The 19,437-nt window shown below is 43.6% G+C and overlaps 1 protein-coding gene across 6 annotated transcripts in view; it reads right to left on the bottom strand.

Annotated features, from left to right (window-relative positions):
- Nucleotides 1–1,503: 1,503 nt before the first annotated feature.
- The window catches only part of OSGEP (O-sialoglycoprotein endopeptidase), a 1,118,717-nt gene continuing 1,100,783 nt past the window's right edge, over nucleotides 1,504–19,437 (bottom strand). For all 6 annotated transcript variants that reach the window (XM_086927086.1, XM_086927089.1, XM_086927085.1 and 3 more), the window contains 2 exons: nucleotides 3,884–3,982; nucleotides 1,504–2,493 (listed from right to left, as the gene is read on the bottom strand). In XM_086927086.1, coding sequence (XP_086783212.1) covers nucleotides 2,454–2,493; nucleotides 3,884–3,982 — 139 coding nt within the window. In that variant the 3' untranslated portion in view covers nucleotides 1,504–2,453. The remainder of the gene's footprint in view (nucleotides 2,494–3,883; nucleotides 3,983–19,437) is intronic.

The raw sequence follows: 19,437 nt of genomic DNA, 5'->3' as shown, positions 1-19,437 counted from the left end.
ATAAGTGTGCTTGTGAGGTCCCAGGACACAGCAGATGGAGAGTGGGCCCAGTCCAGTCTCCCGCGGGCGTGGACTGGCCCGCGCCTGGCCGCATCCTGTGCCGCAGGCCAGCGTCTCCGTTTTCGAGAGTTCTGGCAGCGCTAGTGGTTCTGGGGGTTGTAGTCTCCCCAGCAGCGTTTCCGGACTCTTCCCGTTGTCCGCCTCCTTCACTGGGAGAAGAGTAATGGTGAGGAGCATGGAACCACTGACCCGCTCTGGCAAAACGGTGTGCAGTGAGTAAATTTGGGGCTTCAAAGGGCCGCGGGCCAGCGTCTCGGTTTTAGCGCGTTCTGGCAGCATTAGTGGTGCTGGGGGTTGTAGTCCCCACAGCAGCATTTCGGGACTCTTCCCATTGTCCGCCTCCTTCACGGGGAGAAGAATAGTGGTGAGGAGCCTAGAACCGCTGACCCGCTCTGGCAAAAGAGTGTGCAGTGAGTACATTTGGGGCTCCAAGAGTAGCTCCATTCTTGGTACAACGGGAATACCACTGTACCAAACTTACTGAAAAAAACCTATTATAATTATCCTCCCTTTCCACATTGAGCTCCAACCCCGGTTGTGCTTTCTGCGGGGGTTGAGTTCAGGGTCTTGCCTGTGACCAGGCAGTTTCTCAAACCCATCAGATGAGCGGCAACCCTATGCGGCATGGACTAGTATGCCAAAGCGTAACATATACGTCACTAGGGGGCTCTACACAAATACTCCAAAATGTGTAACCAGTGGTGGAATCATCATCAAGACCTTAACTCGCGCAAGAGGACATTGTGTTGTTGGAAGACTTATTCTATGTCGTCATTGTATGGGAAGAAATGTATGCAGTTCAATGATGCTGTAGTGCATTGTTTAATGAGAAGTATTTGAAAAAACACTCTCCGTCATTTCCAAGAGCTTGCCTATGGTCACGCGTTTCACCCAAACCAGTACTTAAGAATGAATGAAAACCTTACTCTGCAGGGCATACCTTGCATGTTGTTGATAATAACAAACAAACCACTAAAACACTCACTATATATGATGTATCAATGTCATAGTGGCTACCATCAAAGGTACACAGTAGTTTGTGGCCATAGTTCGTACATAATAGACCACACTGCAGAGTATCATATATGTATTGCAGAACCAACCGTAAAGATTGCACTACTATCATCTCTTACACTGAGCCAAGTACAAAGAATAAACTGCTACTACATACAATGTTTAGCTGTATATATATCAGTCATCAGTGACAAAAAATGGAGGCTCAACCTTAAGGACTGGCCGGCATCCCAGACTTCCACTGAACACACAGAGAGTCATGAATGATATTAGTACTAAGTGATGTAACCTACTGCAGAACCCACCACACAAAAGAAACCACTGGTACACTTTATGTTCATCATAAGCTTATAAAGTAACCTGTAGTCAAAAACTGTGAATTAATTGGATTTTCTGAAAAGCTATAAGACAAACATACAGAAAGGCAAGTTCTTTACAGTGTAGTTTAATTTTCACTTAAGTACACGCTCTGACAATGGCTTAGCTCCTGCAAGAATACAATTCAGCCATGATGTTTACATTTCTAAAATATAGTAACAATTCATTTTAAAACGTATGCAATTGGAATATTTTATATTTTTAAGTACTAAATATATATTTTTGTATGGTTTCACTAACAACGCTAGCATGAGGCCAAGAAACGCCATCATAATGTCAGAGGTCCAATGCATTAAGCAGAACATTAATCCCAAAGTACCTGGTGCCAAAATAGCAATACAAAAGCTCAGTGGGAAAGTTAGGACTATCAAAAGGACTACAATGAGATAGGGATCTAAAGTGTTACAGGTATTAGGTGCATGACGAAGTGGGATAGAGATGGATTGGGAGTGCGACAAGAACGGGTTCAGTAATAAAGACTAGGAGCAAGACAAACATGGGGAGGGTGGAAGAATGGGAGCGTGGTAGTGATTACAAAGTTGACAATGATGATGTGACATAGACTAGAACAAAGGCAGAAACTAAGAAGGGGACACTGAATAAGAGTGTGACGGAGAAGAATGTTAGGGACAGATAAGTAACAGGGATAGAGAAAGTAAAAGAGGTGTGAAAAAGCAACACTCCTATTCATGTTTCCCACCCCCCAAATAGATTTTTACCCCTATATTAGACATGGCAATTCAAACGTCTGCAATTGTCAGTGTACTGTCTCAACACTGACAATGATAACAGTGATTCCCAGACATTGTCTTAAGAAACTTAAGGAAAAAGTCGTGCTCATTTTATGAAACATATCATCTGTTTACTGTTGCAGCTTCGAACATCCATAATCAGAGGAGGGACTGACACGCATATGTATGTTTCCCTTCCTTCGAGTCTCTTAAGTTGCAGATGAGAAAGCATTCTGTCTGTCTGTAGATCTCTTTGTCTAGTTTCTCCCTTCACTTTCTCCAGATCACCTCTACCTCGTCAGTTCTGTACCTGAATCATGAAAAATAGAGAAATAAAATATTCTAATAGAAGCAGGATGGTTACATCAGTGAGACATAAGACATCCATCCTACAAAGTATTTCTCGGTCTCCAGTAGGAAAAACACAGAAATCAAAGTTCTCTTCCAAAGAGATTTCATGCTGCAAAACTTGTACATATCAATGATTTTTCTCAGTGTACCATAACAGAATTCAATGGCTCCAAACAATTTCAACAACCAATGCCGCGTGGAAGCCTACATTGAAAATTCCGCCTCTGCCTTCTGGTTACACTAACAAATGCCCTCATTAAGAGTGGCCAGTTAAACTCTACATTACCTCCCTTCGCCTGAATTAATTTTGTTCGGTAATTTAGGGGGCAGGGAAATAACACAGATTAGAACATTGGAATGTTGGGAGCTCCATTGAAAACAATTGAGTGCTCTGGGCTTATAATGGCTGGTATAAGCCTGGAGCTCCACCATTCCAATGTTTCTTTGTTCACACCTCTGGCTGTGAACAAAGGCTTCAGGGAACCTGAGGAGATTCCAATCCCCTCACGCTCCCAAAAGGCTTTGTTTTTTTTGTTAGAACATTCTGTCCTCTAGTGACAGAATGTTCTAATAGCCTTATAGCCCTTCGTAGATGGGCTATACCGCTATTAAAGTCCCTCTCCCTTGTTAAAGGCCCTCGCCTTCGGCTCGGGCCTTTAACGCTGGAGAGGGCCTTTAATAGCCGGTATAGCCCTCTACGGCGGGCTATAAGGCTATATTGCTTGTCTTTGGGAAATAACATGCAGGAACCATGATGATTCCTGATGTTTTCAGCACAGAAATTTTCTTGTGAGAAAAAAAAAGTTTATAAATCTGGTGGACATGGTAACTCCCATCACTGGGCCCACAGAAATTGACAGGCTACTTATAATGAGAGTCAAAGAGGGAAATCTATTTTACAAGCTACTAAGTAATAACTTCTTCTGCTAGTCCTTTAAGCCACTGTACTGACTTTGCTTCTTTCCAAAAATGCTTCTCCTTTAAGAATGTACTCATTTCCACTCTTCCTTTTTCACATTTTTTGACCGGCTCATCATATTTGCATGCACTGGTTCAAAAAGCACCAAGTTATGAAACTGGCAAGTTTGAAGCGTCAATTCTGTTTTCTAATTAAATACTTGATAACTTGACATTATCTCTGGTCAATTTCTGAAATTACTTTGGAGTTAAAGCTCCTTTAAACCGTTTCTCAAGTTAAGTTGATTTGTGATGTCAGCAGCACTGCACACAAGATGTGTTGTCAGTGGCATAGTATTCTACAAACTGATAGAACATGACATAACATGGAGACCTAATTTGAGCCCAAGAGCAGTCAAATGTTTGCAACGGATGCATCAAGATGAGGATACCTTTGTGTTATCCAAGACTGGTCAAGAGAAGTGACCTGTCCAGATCGGAACATCTCCCAGCCAGCCTGAGCAATCATCGCACCGTTATCAATGCAGAACCTGTAGATTCAAATACAAAAATAAGTTGTTACATACAGACAAATGGTGCAACACAGTGGCACGCTAATGTCAAATAAACCTATCTTGTTGCAAGGAGAATACTGAGCTTAGGGAACAGGTCTTTTCCATACTGTTTTGTTCAATTAAAATATAAAATTAATTGGAAGAGACTAGAAAGCATGCTGCAACATAAAATTTATATTAATGCATAATTGGGGTGGACTAAGAAAACTGTAGAGTAATATCAGTAAATATCGCTTACACACAGGGAGTAGTAAGAGAACATGAGGAATGAGAAGTGGAGAAAAACAGTTATCATGTCTAGCCTATGTTTAAAAAGACTTCTGGAAATGGAGATGCTAGAAAAACTCTTGGTCTTCCATAAAATACCATAGTCCTATGTTATCAAGGCTGGTTAATACAAATGACCACAGAAGACCAACAAAATATACGTCTGAGAATTCCAAAATGCATAATAACAACTTAGACCAAAAAACTAAATCATGCTTACTCAACAGTAGAAACACATGCGACATTGAAAAAAATCAGTGCCAAGGTGTACTGTGATTTAAAAAAGTGGTAGAAATGTGTGCTCTAATAAAAGAAAATATTTTAGTGGTGCATGTAACACAGGACCATATTTTTAATGTCTTTACACAAAGAGGTTAGCTTCAAATGATGAATGACCTTTATCAATATACAAGAGCAAGTGATCTTTACATCTGGTCAGAAAACTACCACTTGAAATATAAAACCTTGTTATAAAATGTATCTGACCATTAAACATTCAAATTTGGAAAGTCATTCAAGATCAAAGCCACCACCTATTTCTCCTATTAATCTGAATTTGTGAAATTATAAATGATAATCTATGTACAATCTAAAACAATATCTTCTTCAAAAATGACAAAACTATTTACTTTTTTTTTAGTAAAGTGAAAAAATAATGGATGCATTAACAAATCCGTTATGAATATATATATTCCTATACAAATTCCAAAATACATTCATGGATTAACAAAAATATGGCCATTAGATGTCGCTACCAAAGAAATAGGACTAACAGCCAAAAGACTGATAACATTTAGTTCCTAAATTACATCCAAGCCATTGATAAAATGGACCCCAAACTATTTGGAAGGAAAACGTTATTTACCCTGTACGCATCTGTTCGTGGCATATAGTGTTATAGCTCGACATGCTGTGCATCCGTCCGCGATCTAGTGTTGGGCTTGGACGTGTACAACTTGCTTTTCTTATAATGTGGTATTTTTGAGTCACGGAGCCTACTGACTCCACCCCATTAGAAATATTGCACATGGGCATCAACTCCAATGTTAGATTGCTTTTTCCAGTACGGACCGTGAGATTGGAGATGGAGTATAGAGAAACAGTAAAGATGATCATGCATAGCAAAGAAATTAAAGATAATATGAAAAGAATATCTGAAACAACCTACGTCAGGCGACCGAGGAGGAGGGTGGGTGCATGTGAATCTACAGCACTACATGCCACAAACAGATGCTTACAGGGTAACATTTTCACTTTGTGGCGTGTGTATCTGTAGTTCAGGGATGTGGAATTTCTATAGCCCGATGCCCGGACATGCTGTTTGGGGTCAAGGGCAACAAGTTTTCATGTGTATTTTGTCCTTTGGACAAGAAGGCCCAACCCCCTACAGCACAAACACTTTGGCTACAAGTTTACAGTACCACATTATGGATCTGGGAAAGGCATTGCCTGCAGTTAAGGTAATATATGTGTCCATGTGTTAATACTGTTCAAACCTGTATTTATGGTTCATTAATGCAAAGCCTTTATTAGTAGGGTGAGCTCTCCTAAGTAAATGTTGTAAGCTCAGACTGCACTACTGACAGTGGTTAGAGTACAAAAATGTGCCACACGTGTGCAAAGTTTAACAATATGAGGATATGTATACTGCTCCCAGAATGCTCTCTGATTACATGCAAATATTTGCCGATGCCTGAAAGCAAGTTTGATGATTCTTTGCTTTCAAAATAAAATGTTCACAAAATAAATGCAAAAATATTTTGCTGAAATAATGTAGGTACCATTTCTTTGCAGCATCATTTACTAAAATGTGTTGACGCATGCTAGTATTTCCCAAAAATATTAATAATGGAAAGTAAGTGTAGCTAGTTTTAATAAGATTATGGGTAACTAAAATAAACAAGCATTAGTAAAGCCAGTAGATATGAAATTGTTGGTCAGCCTTTTGGTTTTGTCAATGCATGATTTGTTTTGGCATGGTTTTTGTAAAACATTATTAGTGTGGGAGCTGCTGGGCCCTTGCCATTATAACAAACATTGGCAAAAGCAAAAATTGTTTCGGTCTCAAAAAGCACACATTGCATAGTAGTTCCTGGCACTGAACAAAACAACTACATCGATATGCTCCTTGTGAAAGAATATAATGCTGTCACTCCCAGTGAAGCTAGCCAATAGACAAAAAGAGAGAGACAACATTTTAATACACACAAAAGGTCATGGTTAACGCCAGACCTAATTAGGGGCCCAATTATTAAATAAAGTGCACCAATGTCCTTGGATTAAGTGCAGATGTACAACTTTCATGAAACCACAGGACTTTACAGAAGTAGGCCAAGAAATAGTACTCCTAGAACATATTTGTGAACTGCATTTGAGCATGATCAAATATGCAGGTGTAGATTTGCTAATGCAAAAAGCAGTGGTGTAGCCTGAGGGGAGGTCTGGGCAGTGTTATTTTAGCCTTGGCATAACAAGACTAAGTACATGACCAACCAAAATGGCAACACCTTCCTTAGAAAGAGCACTTCCTTTGTGAGGCTTGGGAGTAGGACACAAACAGCAGTTGTGTCTTATGGAACGGGTTTGTCCTGTTGATTGGAAAGGTTTTTTGTCCTGTTGATGTAATACATTAGTGCTATTTTGACACAGAGAGTTTGCAGAGCACATTCTGCTACGGTTTATGGATGTGGGAAGAAGAGTGTCAGCTCAATTGTCTCATGTCTGGCTAAGATTGAAGATTGAAGGTAGTAAATACCGAAGGAGGAATTTTGCATTAGTTCAAAGAAGCACTCTATCTTGATGTACATGGAGGAAAGGCTTCTCCAAGGTAAGGGCATGTATTTCACTAACTCGTGTTAGAGAAGTGATGGCTACCATAAAAGCCACCTTCAGAGACAAGAATTGGGGCGGACAAAAATGATGTGGTTCATAAGGAGGGCCCATGAGTCTAGTGAAGACTATGTTAAGGTTCAAGACAGCAGCAGGAGGTGTTCGGGGTGGAATGACACTTTTAAGGCCTTCCATGAATGCCTTAATGACTGGTATTCTGAATAGTGAAATATGGTGCCTGTTCTGTAAATAGGCAGCTACAGGAACCAGGTGTAAATGTATAGAGGCGTAGGCAAGGTCTGATTTCTGTAAGTGAAGGAGGTAACAGACAATGTCTTGTACAGATGCTGTGAGAGGATTTACATTTTTGGGAAGACAATAGTACAGCAACGTTTCTACTTGGCTGTGTAACAGGCCCTGGTAGTAGACATGTGTGGGCCTCTTTGATAATAGGCATACGCTCTTCTGGTAAGTTAAGATAACCAAACTCTAAGACCTCAGGAGCCACATCACAAGGTTGAGCTACTGATGATTGGGGCGTCTGAGTGCCATGATTTTGTGTGGGAAGATCTGGCTGGTTGGGGAGCTTCTCGTGTGGGACTAGAGTTCTAACAGCGTCAAGTTTCATGGCTGTCGTGCCCATGTTGGTGCCACTAAGATGAGCATGAGGGATGTCTGTTTCAGCATCCTAACCAGGAAGTGGCAGAGGAAGAAAAACAGGCAAATTATCCCTTACAAACTCATCCATATTGTATTGTCCAAGGACTGTGGGTGTTGTAGTCTGGCAGCGAAGTTTGGGCATTTAGCATTTTTGCAGGCTGTGAACAGATCTATATTTGGAACCCCTTGTGCTGAAAGTACGGGAGTGGGACCGGGGGTAGAGTTACCATTTGTAGACTTGTTGGCGAGACCTGTTGAGCAATTCTGCAAGATCGTTGTCCACCTGGGAATGTGCTGAATGAGCAGATTTCCTCTGTGAGATATTGTCCACCGCCAGACGCTTGTGTGCCCCCTTGTTTCTTTAAGTGGAATACAGCAGTCATTTTGTCTGTGCATACCGAGTGTTTCACCTTGGATGAGAGGGTGAAAAGCTCGGAGTGTGAGCTGGATGGCCAGCAGCTCAAGGTAATTGATGTGGAAATTGTGTAGGACATGGTTCACTGACCCTGCACTTTGAGATGACAGATGCACTCCCCAATCTGAGAGTGAGGCGTCTGTGATGATCTCTTGCGGCATTGGATCCAGGAAGGGCTGCCCCAGTAACAGGTTGTTGGCGCTCCACCACTGCAGAGCACAATGTGTACAGCCCCAAACCAACACCAGGTCCTCCAGATGACCCTTTGCTTGAGACCACTGTGCTGCTAGGCACTCCTGTTACGGGTGCAAGAAGGACTTTAGCTATCTTTATCAATGCTTTCAACTGCACTACTCCTCGTAGATTATGCCAAATCTCTGGGTATCACCATGGACAAGCACTTGAACATGAAAAATGATATCAGCAATGTATGCAAGGGAGCAAACCACTTGATGAGGTCACTCAGAAATATCAAACTTTTCTTTCCTCTACATGACTTCAAGCAGGTGGTCTAAGCGCTTGTCTTGCCGAGGCTGGACTACGATAGTACAACCCTCTGTGGCCTTCCCAAATATGCCCTGGCTTCGCTAAGGGCCTCACTGAACGCTGCGGCTAGACTGGTTACAGACACCAAACGAAAAGAGCATATATCCCCAGTCCTAAAATCCCATAATTGGCTGCCCTATGAAACGCGAATTCACTTAAAGATTGCTATTCTTACACACAAAGCTCTTCACTTGAACACTCCTACGTCCCTTGCGCAAAAACATAAACTATCCTGTGGTATAAGAGCCTCAAGAAGCAGCTCTACCTTCCTCCTGAAACCACTCATTCTTAACAAAAAGCGAAGTTGTCACCGAGCCTTCTCCGGCGCTGCCCCTAAGATATGGAACTCTCTTCCACCGGAAGAACGTAGAATCTCCTCATCGACGGCGTTCAAAGTGGAAGCCAAAAGATTCCTAATGAACAAATTCTTACCCTAATAGGGATCGACTCAAGTGCCTGTTGACATTGCTCCTACAACGATTGTACTTCCATCTGATTCGCGCCCCCCCCCACTCCTACTGCATACTGTGACTCCCCCATGCTGCTCGCCTACACCTGTCTATTACATTACCCTCCTGGGTGCAATTGTGCTGTAATATGTGACCTATCCTGTTTTTTTTTTCTTTTTTCTCCCTGCTACGTGATATGAATATTGCTTTTGTACTTTCTCCCATTACACTGTTAAGCGCTCCGATATCCCTCGGGATCTTGTTTACGCTACATAAAACTGTATAAATAAATACATTTTAAAAATGTAACATTCCATCATGCCTAATAAACGCATCAAAGTTCTGATGCATTTGTTAGTCCAGACTGTCACCTGACAATCTGGCTGAAAAATGGTAGATGGTTTTGAAAGGGTTATATTCTTGCTGGGCTGGGTTAAACCTTTCCCACATGTACATCTAGAACAGCTCCTAGGAAGGGCTGTACTTGAAGGGGCTGGAGGAGGGTTTTGGTCAGATTGATGGTAAAGCGCACACTGAGCATGGTGTGAATTGTGGTCTGGGTGCACACTAGGCAGTTACCGCGTCCTGGTCTTGATCAGCCAGTTGTCTAGGTAAGGGAACACGTGGATGCTGCTCCTCCTGAGATGAGCTGCCAGCATGGCTAGATATCTGGTAAAAACCCTTGGAGCTGTGGTAAGCCCGAAGAAGAGCACTTTGAATTGATATGGGCGGGGCCGCTGAAGCGCTGTAGGAGTAAGTCGCACTCAGACCCCTCTCCGACCTATGCATAAACCCAGGCTTCAGATGGAGCTATGAGAGCAGTATGCAACCTATATTCTGGAGTCAGCAAGCAGGAAACATCAGACTGAGATCAATTTACAGCGGTGGAGTTGTTAGCATTATACGCATCTTTGAGAAGGCGAAATTATTGTCCATCAAGCTCTTCAAGGCATTTCTGATAGAGATGGCGACTCGAGGGAAAGACAAACAGCAGCAGCAACAGCCTATACCTAGCGGGGTAAACAAAGAAGTATTCCAGAAAGAAGCGGGAAGAACGGGCACTATCCCGAAAACGAAAATGCCACCCGGTACCAAACTATCAACCCCTACAGTATCCACAATAACCAAAGTCCAATTGCGCAAGCTGGAGAAAGCCAGCGAGAAAGAGAAAGGGACCAGCCAAGGCAAAGACACACGAAGCGTCAACGTCAGCCAAGCGGCGCGGGACATGTCAGAAAAGAAAAAGAACGATACCGTTTATCGGCAGCCATCGGTGTCAGAAGTTTTCAGCATCAAAGCGCCACTGGAGGCGTCCGGATCTACTACGGCAACCCCGCTAAGCACGGCAATCATGCCGCCCGTCGGATCAGGCCGGAACGTCCTCGAGGACGCAAGCGGAGGTGTTGCCAAGCAGCCGGGAACCACGGAGATCACGCTTCCTGCGGAGCCCCTGGCAGCGAGTCAGGCAGAAGACGCTGAACGAGAGCTGAAGCAGGGGAGTCAGGACGAATGCTGGAATACAGTAAAAGAGGTGAGAGAGACTGATGACGGGGCAGGGGTGTCGAATACAGGACAAATGCTAGAGGCCCTCATAGAGGTGGAGGCAGAAATGCGGGAGGAACAGGCTCAAGCCCAAAAAAAAGATAGCACTACACTGGGAGAGGACATTGCAAGTCCTAGTCTACAAAACTATTTGATAGAGGTGGATTTTACAGAAGGAGCTGAGGGGGATAGGTTCTTCTCAGTTCCTGAAGAATCAGAATCAACGATGGCAAGCAGTGACGAGGAAAGGGACTCTTCGGACTCATGCTTGAGCTCTGGTGAAAGTGGCAGCTCCAGGGGGAGAGGTACGCAAAAAAGGCGCAAAATGACATCCAGAAAGACAGGCTCCCCCCTGAGTTCATATAAGGGTACGCAAAAGAAACTACTATGGGACTACTCTGCTACCTCCAATATGTATAAAGAAGATGGGCAAGAGAATCAAAATGATGGAGGGAAACTAGATATAATGTTTGCCACATTAAAACAGATGCAAATGGAGGCTAGAGCTGAAAGCCGGAGGGCCAGGCACGATACTAAAAAAATCCAAGCGTCAATCAGGAAAATAAATAAAAAGTTTGAGGAAGTGGAGGAGAGAGTCATTGGAGTCGAAGAGCGAACTGGTAGACTGGAGGATGAAGTAACAGACTGGCAAGCATCTAGAGAAGAACAGACTAAGATTGTGGAGGATCTACAATGGAAGGTGGAGGACTTGGAAAATCGTCAGAGGCGCAATAATGCCAGGCTTCTCGGAATTGAGGAGGGGGTGGAGGGGCAAGACCCCAGAGGTTTCGTCATCAAGCTGTTAAAGGGAGCCTTCCCGGAGGTGCCATGGAACTGGGAACAAGAAGTTCAGAGAGCCCACAGATTCCCGCTCATTGCAAGGAAAAAACGTGAAGAGGGTTCAGGGGCACTCCCAAGGGCCATGCTAGTATTTTTTGGCAACTTCCTTGCAAGACAAGAACTAATGGAGAAAGCTAGACCTGATTCTAGAAAGACGGTTGAAGGAATAACATTCTTTGCTAGACCTGACTTTTGCCATGTAACAGTGGAAAGGCGATGGAGGCTCAGGCAATTGATTACTGCATTTCAGACCCAAGGAGCAGAGGCTTATCTAATGTTCCCAGCAAGGCTAAAGGTTATCTCTGCGGGTCGAACAAGAATGTTTTTCTCTGAGATAAAAGCAGGAGAATTTCTGGCAGAGCTAACAGAGCAAGGGGGAGCTAGAAGGAAATAGGAAGCAAAAAAGAAGCAAAAAAGAAGAAAAGATAAGAAACTATATAATGAAAGTACAAATGGTAAAAGATGGATAATTTAATGAGCCTGACAGTTAGGAATATCAATAGGCAAGATATGCTGAGGGGAGGAGAGGGGAGCGACGCTACAACGCTCAGTGGACACGCATAGGTCAGGAGTGACCTATTTGCCTGTCACAGGGGGGGTGGGTCAGCAGCTCGGGAGGGGGGGGGATAAAGGGGGGGGGGGTGGCGGGAGGGAAAGAGGCATTGGTGAAGGTTGGTGTTGCAATACAGTACAGATTTGTAAAATATATAAGGAAGAAGAAAGAAAATGTACAGATAAAGTTAAGAGAGTAGCTGAAGAGATGGTAAGAGTAAAACTGGAGTCATGGCAGTTAGGATAATTACGATTAATATCTGTGGTTTAAATAATGGGGAGAAAAGACAGAAGCTTTCTGCATTGTTACGTTTTTGGAGAATTGATATAATTTGCTTACAGGAAACACATGTAGCAGTTAAAGACAAATTTATTTTGGATCAAACGGGATTTGAGGTTCTTGCTTATACGGGACAGGAAGGGAGAAACAAGGGGGTGGCAGTCTTGGCTAGAAAAGGTACTGTAAAAATTAAAAAGAAAAAGGAGGATCACGAAGGGAGATGGGTAATGCTAGATATAGAAACTGCCGCAGGAAGATGTACACTGACCTCACTGTATGGTTCAAATGAGGATGAACCTGAATTAATTGAATTCATTGATGATGAATTAGCATTGTGGCCAGAACCTGTGATTTGTTGTGGGGACTTTAACATCAATGGTTTGGACGGCCTAACAGACAAGAAGGGGGGCAGATACCAAGGGAGGAAAAAGAAGGTATTTAAAGCTGTACAAAACATTGTTCAACATAATGCGTTGGTGGATATGTGGGCGGAATTGAACCCTTTAGGTACAGGTAGTACTTTCTACTCAGCTCCACATAAAACAATAGCCAGATTGGATTATTTCTTTATATCTAGTTCACTTGTAAGCAGAGCCAGAATAGAATGTCTCCCCAGAATAATGTCAGACCACAACCCGCTGGTCTTAAGCTTATCGGTGCCCCAAAAGACGGAAAGGATTAATTCTACATGGACATTTGAGCGAGGGCTGTTGAAAGAGGAGGAGTATATCACAAGAATGCAAGAATGGATAACCCAATTTTGGGACATGAATAGGTATTCAGCTTCAGCAGACATGGTGTGGGATAGTTTTAAAGCAGGAGTGAGGGGAGAGACACTAAGTTACACTCTGGAAAGAAGTAAAAAGGAAAAGGAGAAGGTGGAAGAGGAGATCAGAACTCTGGTGGGATTAGAAGAGATGCTAGTGGATGCAATAGGCAGACAAGAACCCATTGAACAGATCCTGGTGGCTTTGGAAGTACAGAAGGCAGAAACTGGTGTTACACTGGCGCAGAAAACAGCAAGGAATTATTTAGCAAAAAAAGAGAAATGCTCGAATTTAATGAGAGGGTTGGTCACTTGCTCGCAGTCAGGACCAGACAAACGCTAGCAGCAGGAGAGATAAAAGAAATCAAGGATAGTACCGGGGCAATTGTCAACAAAGTGGAGGAGGTACAGGAGGTATTTAGAAGGTTCTACGAGGTTCTATATGAACAAGATATAAACAACGGAAATATAGAGGCAGAAAGTATGGAATATCTCCTACAAGGGCCACAGGATGGGTTGAGTACAGAAGAGAGGGACAAGCTAGATACGCAATTAACAGTCCAGGAGATAAGAGATGCGGCATTTAGTCTACCATCCGGCAAAGCAACTGGACAAGACCAGATACCCGTAGAATTCTATAAAACCTTTTGGGATGTGTTAGCTAAGGACATCTGGGCAATTTGCTGTTTGGCACAGGGGGGCAGAATAGTCCCACAATCTTGGGCAGGTGCGGATATAATAGTGATCTTGAAAAAAGATAAACCTCCAACAGAACCAGGCTCCTATAGGCCGATTACATTGTTAAATGCCGACGCAAAGATATTCTCCAAATCATTGGCTAATAGACTGAGTAAGGTAATAGAAAGAGTGGTTTCTCCAGCACAACATGGCTTTATACCTGGCAAAGGGACTACCCAACATACTAGACAGCTGATCACCATTTTAGACGCAGCAGAGATTTCAGGAGATCCTGTCGCGGCTATTTTCCTGGATGCCGAGAAGGCTTTTGACAGGGTCTCCTGGGCATACTTATGGAAGGCTATGGAGTGGGCAGGTATAGGTAGAGGATACATAACTGCAATTCAGGCACTTTATAAACACCCCACTGCTAGGATAAGAATTAATAAATCCTATTCAAATGCGGTACAGATCAGACGAGGGACTAGGCAGGGATGCCCAGCTTCACCTTTATTGTTTGCAATATATTTGGATCCGTTTTTAAGAAGACTCACACAAAATATCAAGATCCCTCCAGTCACACTGCATGAGAAGGACTACAAATTATTCGCTTATGCAGACGATGTGGCTGTGATAACACCGACACCAGAGGGATCACTGACTGAAATAGAACAGGAGGCAAGGAAATTCGGCGTGGTGTCAGGGTACCTAATAAACAGAGGAAAGACACAAGTAGTACAGAATAGATACACATCATTTGCAGACACAAGAGTAGTCCCAGAAACAAGGTATTTGGGAGTCAGGGTGACTGCGGATTTAGAGAAACTAGTGGAGATTAATATGGAACCACTGCTAGGAAAGGTCAAAAGAAACATGGAGAGGGTTAATAATTTACACTTGACACTTATGGGCCGCATCAATTTTATTAAAATGGTTACTTTCCCAAAATTTTTATATCTGTTCAGAGCAATTCCCCTATACTTTGAAGGCATATGGTTCAACAGAATAGAATCAACAGTGAATAAATTAATTTGGGCACAGGGGAAGACACGTAGAGCATACCGTTTTTTGACATTATCAAGAGAGAGGGGAGGCTGGGGGGCACCTGATTTTAAAACTTACTATTGGGCGACAGCTCTACAATATTCTAAAGGGCTATTAGGAGGAAGCGATCAGCAGGATGAGAGAGCATGCCCAGCGAACGTCTATGAAGCACTCTTGGGAAAGGCGGCAGAGAATGCCTTAGTCACAACTGTGGACTATGCCTACTTTAAACACACAAGGTTTAAGACTCTGAGCGCAATATACAAAATTTGGAGGGCAATTAAGAAAAAATTAGGACTGGGAAGATATAACAGATATCTGAGGCTCTACATGAATGATGATCTCCCAGCAGAGATTTTTAGGGATGCAGTCATGAAAGAGTGGGACGGAAGCGGGATTAAGAAACTGGGAGACTTATTGGATATAAAAGGAGGGTTCTTACTGTTCCAAGATATACAATATAGATTTAAAATAGCTGGGAATAATTTCTTTAAATACTTACAAGTGAGGAGCTACTTTCATACAAAACAGGGGGGAGTAGGAGGAATGACAAGCTGTAGGATACTGGATTATCTGGGAAGTAGTCTATTGTGCTCAATTAGGCAGTTGTATGCAGAGCTACAGGTATACAAAACAGACGACAGAGAGAGATATGGCAACAAATGGGTGGAACAAGTGAGAGCTCATCCTGAAGCCCTGCAAGCCTCATTAGATTTTGGCCGAACCATTCTATGCTCCGCCACACTACAAACCCAACATTACAAAACAGTCTATTCGTTATATCATACACCTGCTAGAATTGCCCAATGGGGGGGAAGCACTGGAATAACTTGTCCACGCTGCAATTCAACAGGTGCTAACATTACTCACATGTTTTCACAATGCCCGCAACTATATACTTTAAAACTGGCAATAGAGGAGTTTTTGGAAAAATCGTTTGGATTAAAAACTAAACTAACTGATGAATTGATAATATTAGGTACAAGTATAGGAGACAATATTATGCATCCAGAATTTCTGTTTATGGTTACAGAAGTATTTAGGATAATTGTTGCAAAAGCCTGGAAGGAGAAAGCAGCACCGACGTTTCAGATCTGGATAGCAAGACTACTTTCCACATACAATTTAGAGAAAGCCATATATGATAGAAAAGGTAGAAGGGCAAGGGCCTTGGGGGGTAGGATCTGGCTTCCCATCGATCAATGGAAGAGCAGAAAGAACAAAAAGTATGCTTCTTTGCTTTCTCTTATTTGAGGATTTGTATGGGCTACATCAGTGCTTGACTTGTTCTATCCTCTTTATGTTTGTTCTACTTTTACTTTGTCATATGTATAACTTTGTAAGAATAAATCTGTACGAGGGGGGGAAAAAAAAAAATCTGTACTGAGGGGAAAAAATTTGTAATGGAAAAAAAGTGTACTGGACTTAACAGAAAAATTTGTGGGGGGGGAGAAAAACTGAATAAAAATATTTAAAAAAAAAAAAAAATGAATTGATATGGGCGACCACTTAGCACAAACCTTAGATATCTTCGATTTGCTGGGTATGTGGATGTAGGTGTCCTTCAGATCTAGGGCGGACCTGAAGTTGACTTTATGCAATAATGGTATAGCGTCCTGTAGAGTCACCAAGTGTAAGTGCTCTGACAAAATGAACTTGTTGAGAGGCCTGAGAGAGCCGTCTTTCTTGGGGATAAGAAAGTACAGGGAATATACACACTTTTGTAGTGTTGAGGCAGAACCTGCTTTATGGCCTCCTTGTCCAGGGGGGCCTGCACCTTCTCGTGAAGAAGTTGAAAATGTTCTCTGGATCGTTTGTGTAGTTAAGCGGTGGTGTTTGTGTGAATTCCAGACAGTACCCATCCTGTAGAATATCTAGAACCTAACATCTGAGTTGATTTCTGACCAGCGGAGTAGAAACCCATGCAACAGGTGTAGTGTGATAGGGGGTTAATCGAAGAGTGTTACTGTTCTTTCGGGAGTGGGGGGGGGAGGCAGTTCCTTTTGTGGCTGCACCCCTACCTCTAACCTTGCCATTATTTCCCCTGTATCCACCAGTGCACTAACCTCGCGAGGGGGGATCGTTGCGCTGACCTAGTGAAGGTGGAAGAAGTTCTGGAGTGGGGGGTCTTGGATGTGTAGCAAAACTGTGAGTACTGAAAGGAACCTCGGGTAGGCAGTGTTAAGAGGGCACCCATGGTCTTGGCCGTATCAGTGCCTTTCTTAACTTTTTTCCGAGCATCTTGTCGCCCTGCGAGCCAAAGAGATGCTGAACTTTAAATCGAACATTCAAGAGGTGTTGCTGGATCTATGGCTTAAAACCAGAAATGCACAAGCACACATGGCGCAAGAGGATGCTTGTGTTAATGCAGAGAGCAGCATCCAGAGTGCAGTGGATATTGGAATTGGACATAACCTTTCCTTCTGCTACCAAATGCTGCCCTTTCTTGCAGTACTGTTCTGAGAGATGTTCTATCAAGTTCGCCAAGCCAGTGGTTGCGGTTGTACCGGGAAAGTAAGTCGATGTAGTGGGAAATTCACCAATGCGTCGCCAACTGTGCCACCACTTTTACTCCCAGCATCTAAATTCTTGCTCTCCTGGTCTGGAGGCGGTGATTCACCAGTGCCTTGAGTATTAATTAATTTACTGGCTGCATGAACCACCAGATTCAGGGGGTAACTGGCCACAAATGTATGGAGGGTCACTGGGGGAAAGCCTTGAATTTCATTCTACTCTAGGCATAACTCCCACCTTAACCGGTACTTTGAAAATCTCAGTGCAGGTTAGAGAACCCCCATGAGCATGTGAAGATACTGGAGTGAGCGTTCGGTAGAGGAAAGGGTTTCCACAATTGAAATCATCCTCCTCTTGTTGCACATGGAGGTCTACATTGTGGAATGTGGCAGCCCTTCGTAGAAACTTATGGTATGAAGTAATATTGTCTGGGGGAGAGGCTTTAGCATGGTACATGTCTGGATCTGTATCTGTGGGGGATTGTATATCGTAGTCGTCCCAGGTGTTTGGGCCCTAGTCCAGGACTTTCTACCCCCCCTAAGTGTGAGGAACTCCCTAGGTGAGTGCTGTGGAGACTCCAAAGGCAACACAGGAGGAACAGGGGAGCTGAAGGAGGACGAGCAGGAGGTAGTGGAGAGGTAGCCCTGTCATGTCATTAGGGCCTTTTAGGAGCAGGAACCACCGGGAGAATTATGGCACTGGGGGAATTATGGCCTCCTCTTATGGGGGAACAGTCATTCGAGACCTGTGGAGGTTGAGCTTGAATCTGAACACTGCCTGGCTGAATATGGATGTGTTGCTGCTGAGCATGAGGGTGTTCCTGCAGTTGCTCAAGGTTTGGCTATCCAGAGTCATCGGAAGCGACAGAGGAGGCATTCGTAGGAGGAGGCCATGATGGAACCAAAGAGGGTCGCAGTACAGAAGGTGTTGAATTCGATTTCGGCTCTGAATGCTTTAAGTCCAAGAACATCTGCACCAAACTCAGATTTGGCTCCGAATGCTTTGGTGCAGTTTGTCTCGCCCCTGGAATTTTTGGCTCTAACCGGTTTCGAATCAGAGGGTGGTCGTGGATGCACCTTTGGTTTTGTTGCCGAAGCGGCGAACAATGCTTGGAGGAGGATTACAGCGCCGACTGAAGAACAGGTGTCAGTTCCGGCTTGGACTTTCGTTATAGACAATGGTAGGAAGCCAGTGACGCACCAGAGGCCTCGTAAGCGGCACAGGAGCTTGAGGCTGGCGCCTCTACATTGTGAATAGGGGGAGCCGAAGTACTCACTGTGATTTCCTTTGGATGCTGGGCCAGAGGAGGCTCGTCTGACTCGTCATCTGCCTTGGAGTCCATGCTTTCCGGTGAGGCCACCTGTATTTCGCAGCCTGGAGCATCCATAACTTCAACATCAGACCCCTTTCGCTCACCAAAGATGTCCGGTGTCTCTTCCTCCTCCCATCTATGCGCCTTGGCAGCTGAGGTGACAAGCACGTCTGTTCACAAGAGATTTTTGGGTATGGAACCTGGGAATGCTGAACAGGAGTTTTCACGGTGGTCAGGAGACAAGCAAAGATGGCAGACTGTGTAGAGTTCAAGTCTGGGGTACTTGATGTGACAAGTAGAACGGAAACGGAATGGAGTCCTTTCCATCAAGGAGACATTCTCGACCCGGATTGTGAGAGTCGAAAGGTTGTAACACACACAAAGTAGAAAGATACGCGACGGTGTCGATCGAGAAAGCAGGATGACAACTGACAAAGAATCAGATCAGAGGGCCTGGCGAGAACACCACAGTGTCGAACCGGAGCTCATATCGACACGTATAAACACAACGGTGGAGGGAAAAAAAATATTAACGAAGGAGCTGAAGCCAATGCATAATACTTCTACTAGGTGGAGTCACAAGGTCCTGTGATTTGAAAAAACTTCTTTTGAAGAGAAACAACTTGTACACTGCCGAGCCCAACACTAGGTGGTAGAAGTATGCACAGCATGTGTATCTAAGGCTACAAACATTCTGTTGTCTAGCAATACCCTTCAAATAATGAAAGGAGGGCCTC

Source organism: Lissotriton vulgaris, chromosome 6 (assembly GCF_964263255.1).
Source record: "Lissotriton vulgaris chromosome 6, aLisVul1.2, whole genome shotgun sequence".
In the NCBI taxonomy this organism is placed as follows: domain Eukaryota; kingdom Metazoa; phylum Chordata; class Amphibia; order Caudata; family Salamandridae; genus Lissotriton; species Lissotriton vulgaris.
The sequence above is the reverse complement of the archived record's forward strand: the minus strand, read 5'-3'. Positions and strand labels throughout refer to the sequence as shown.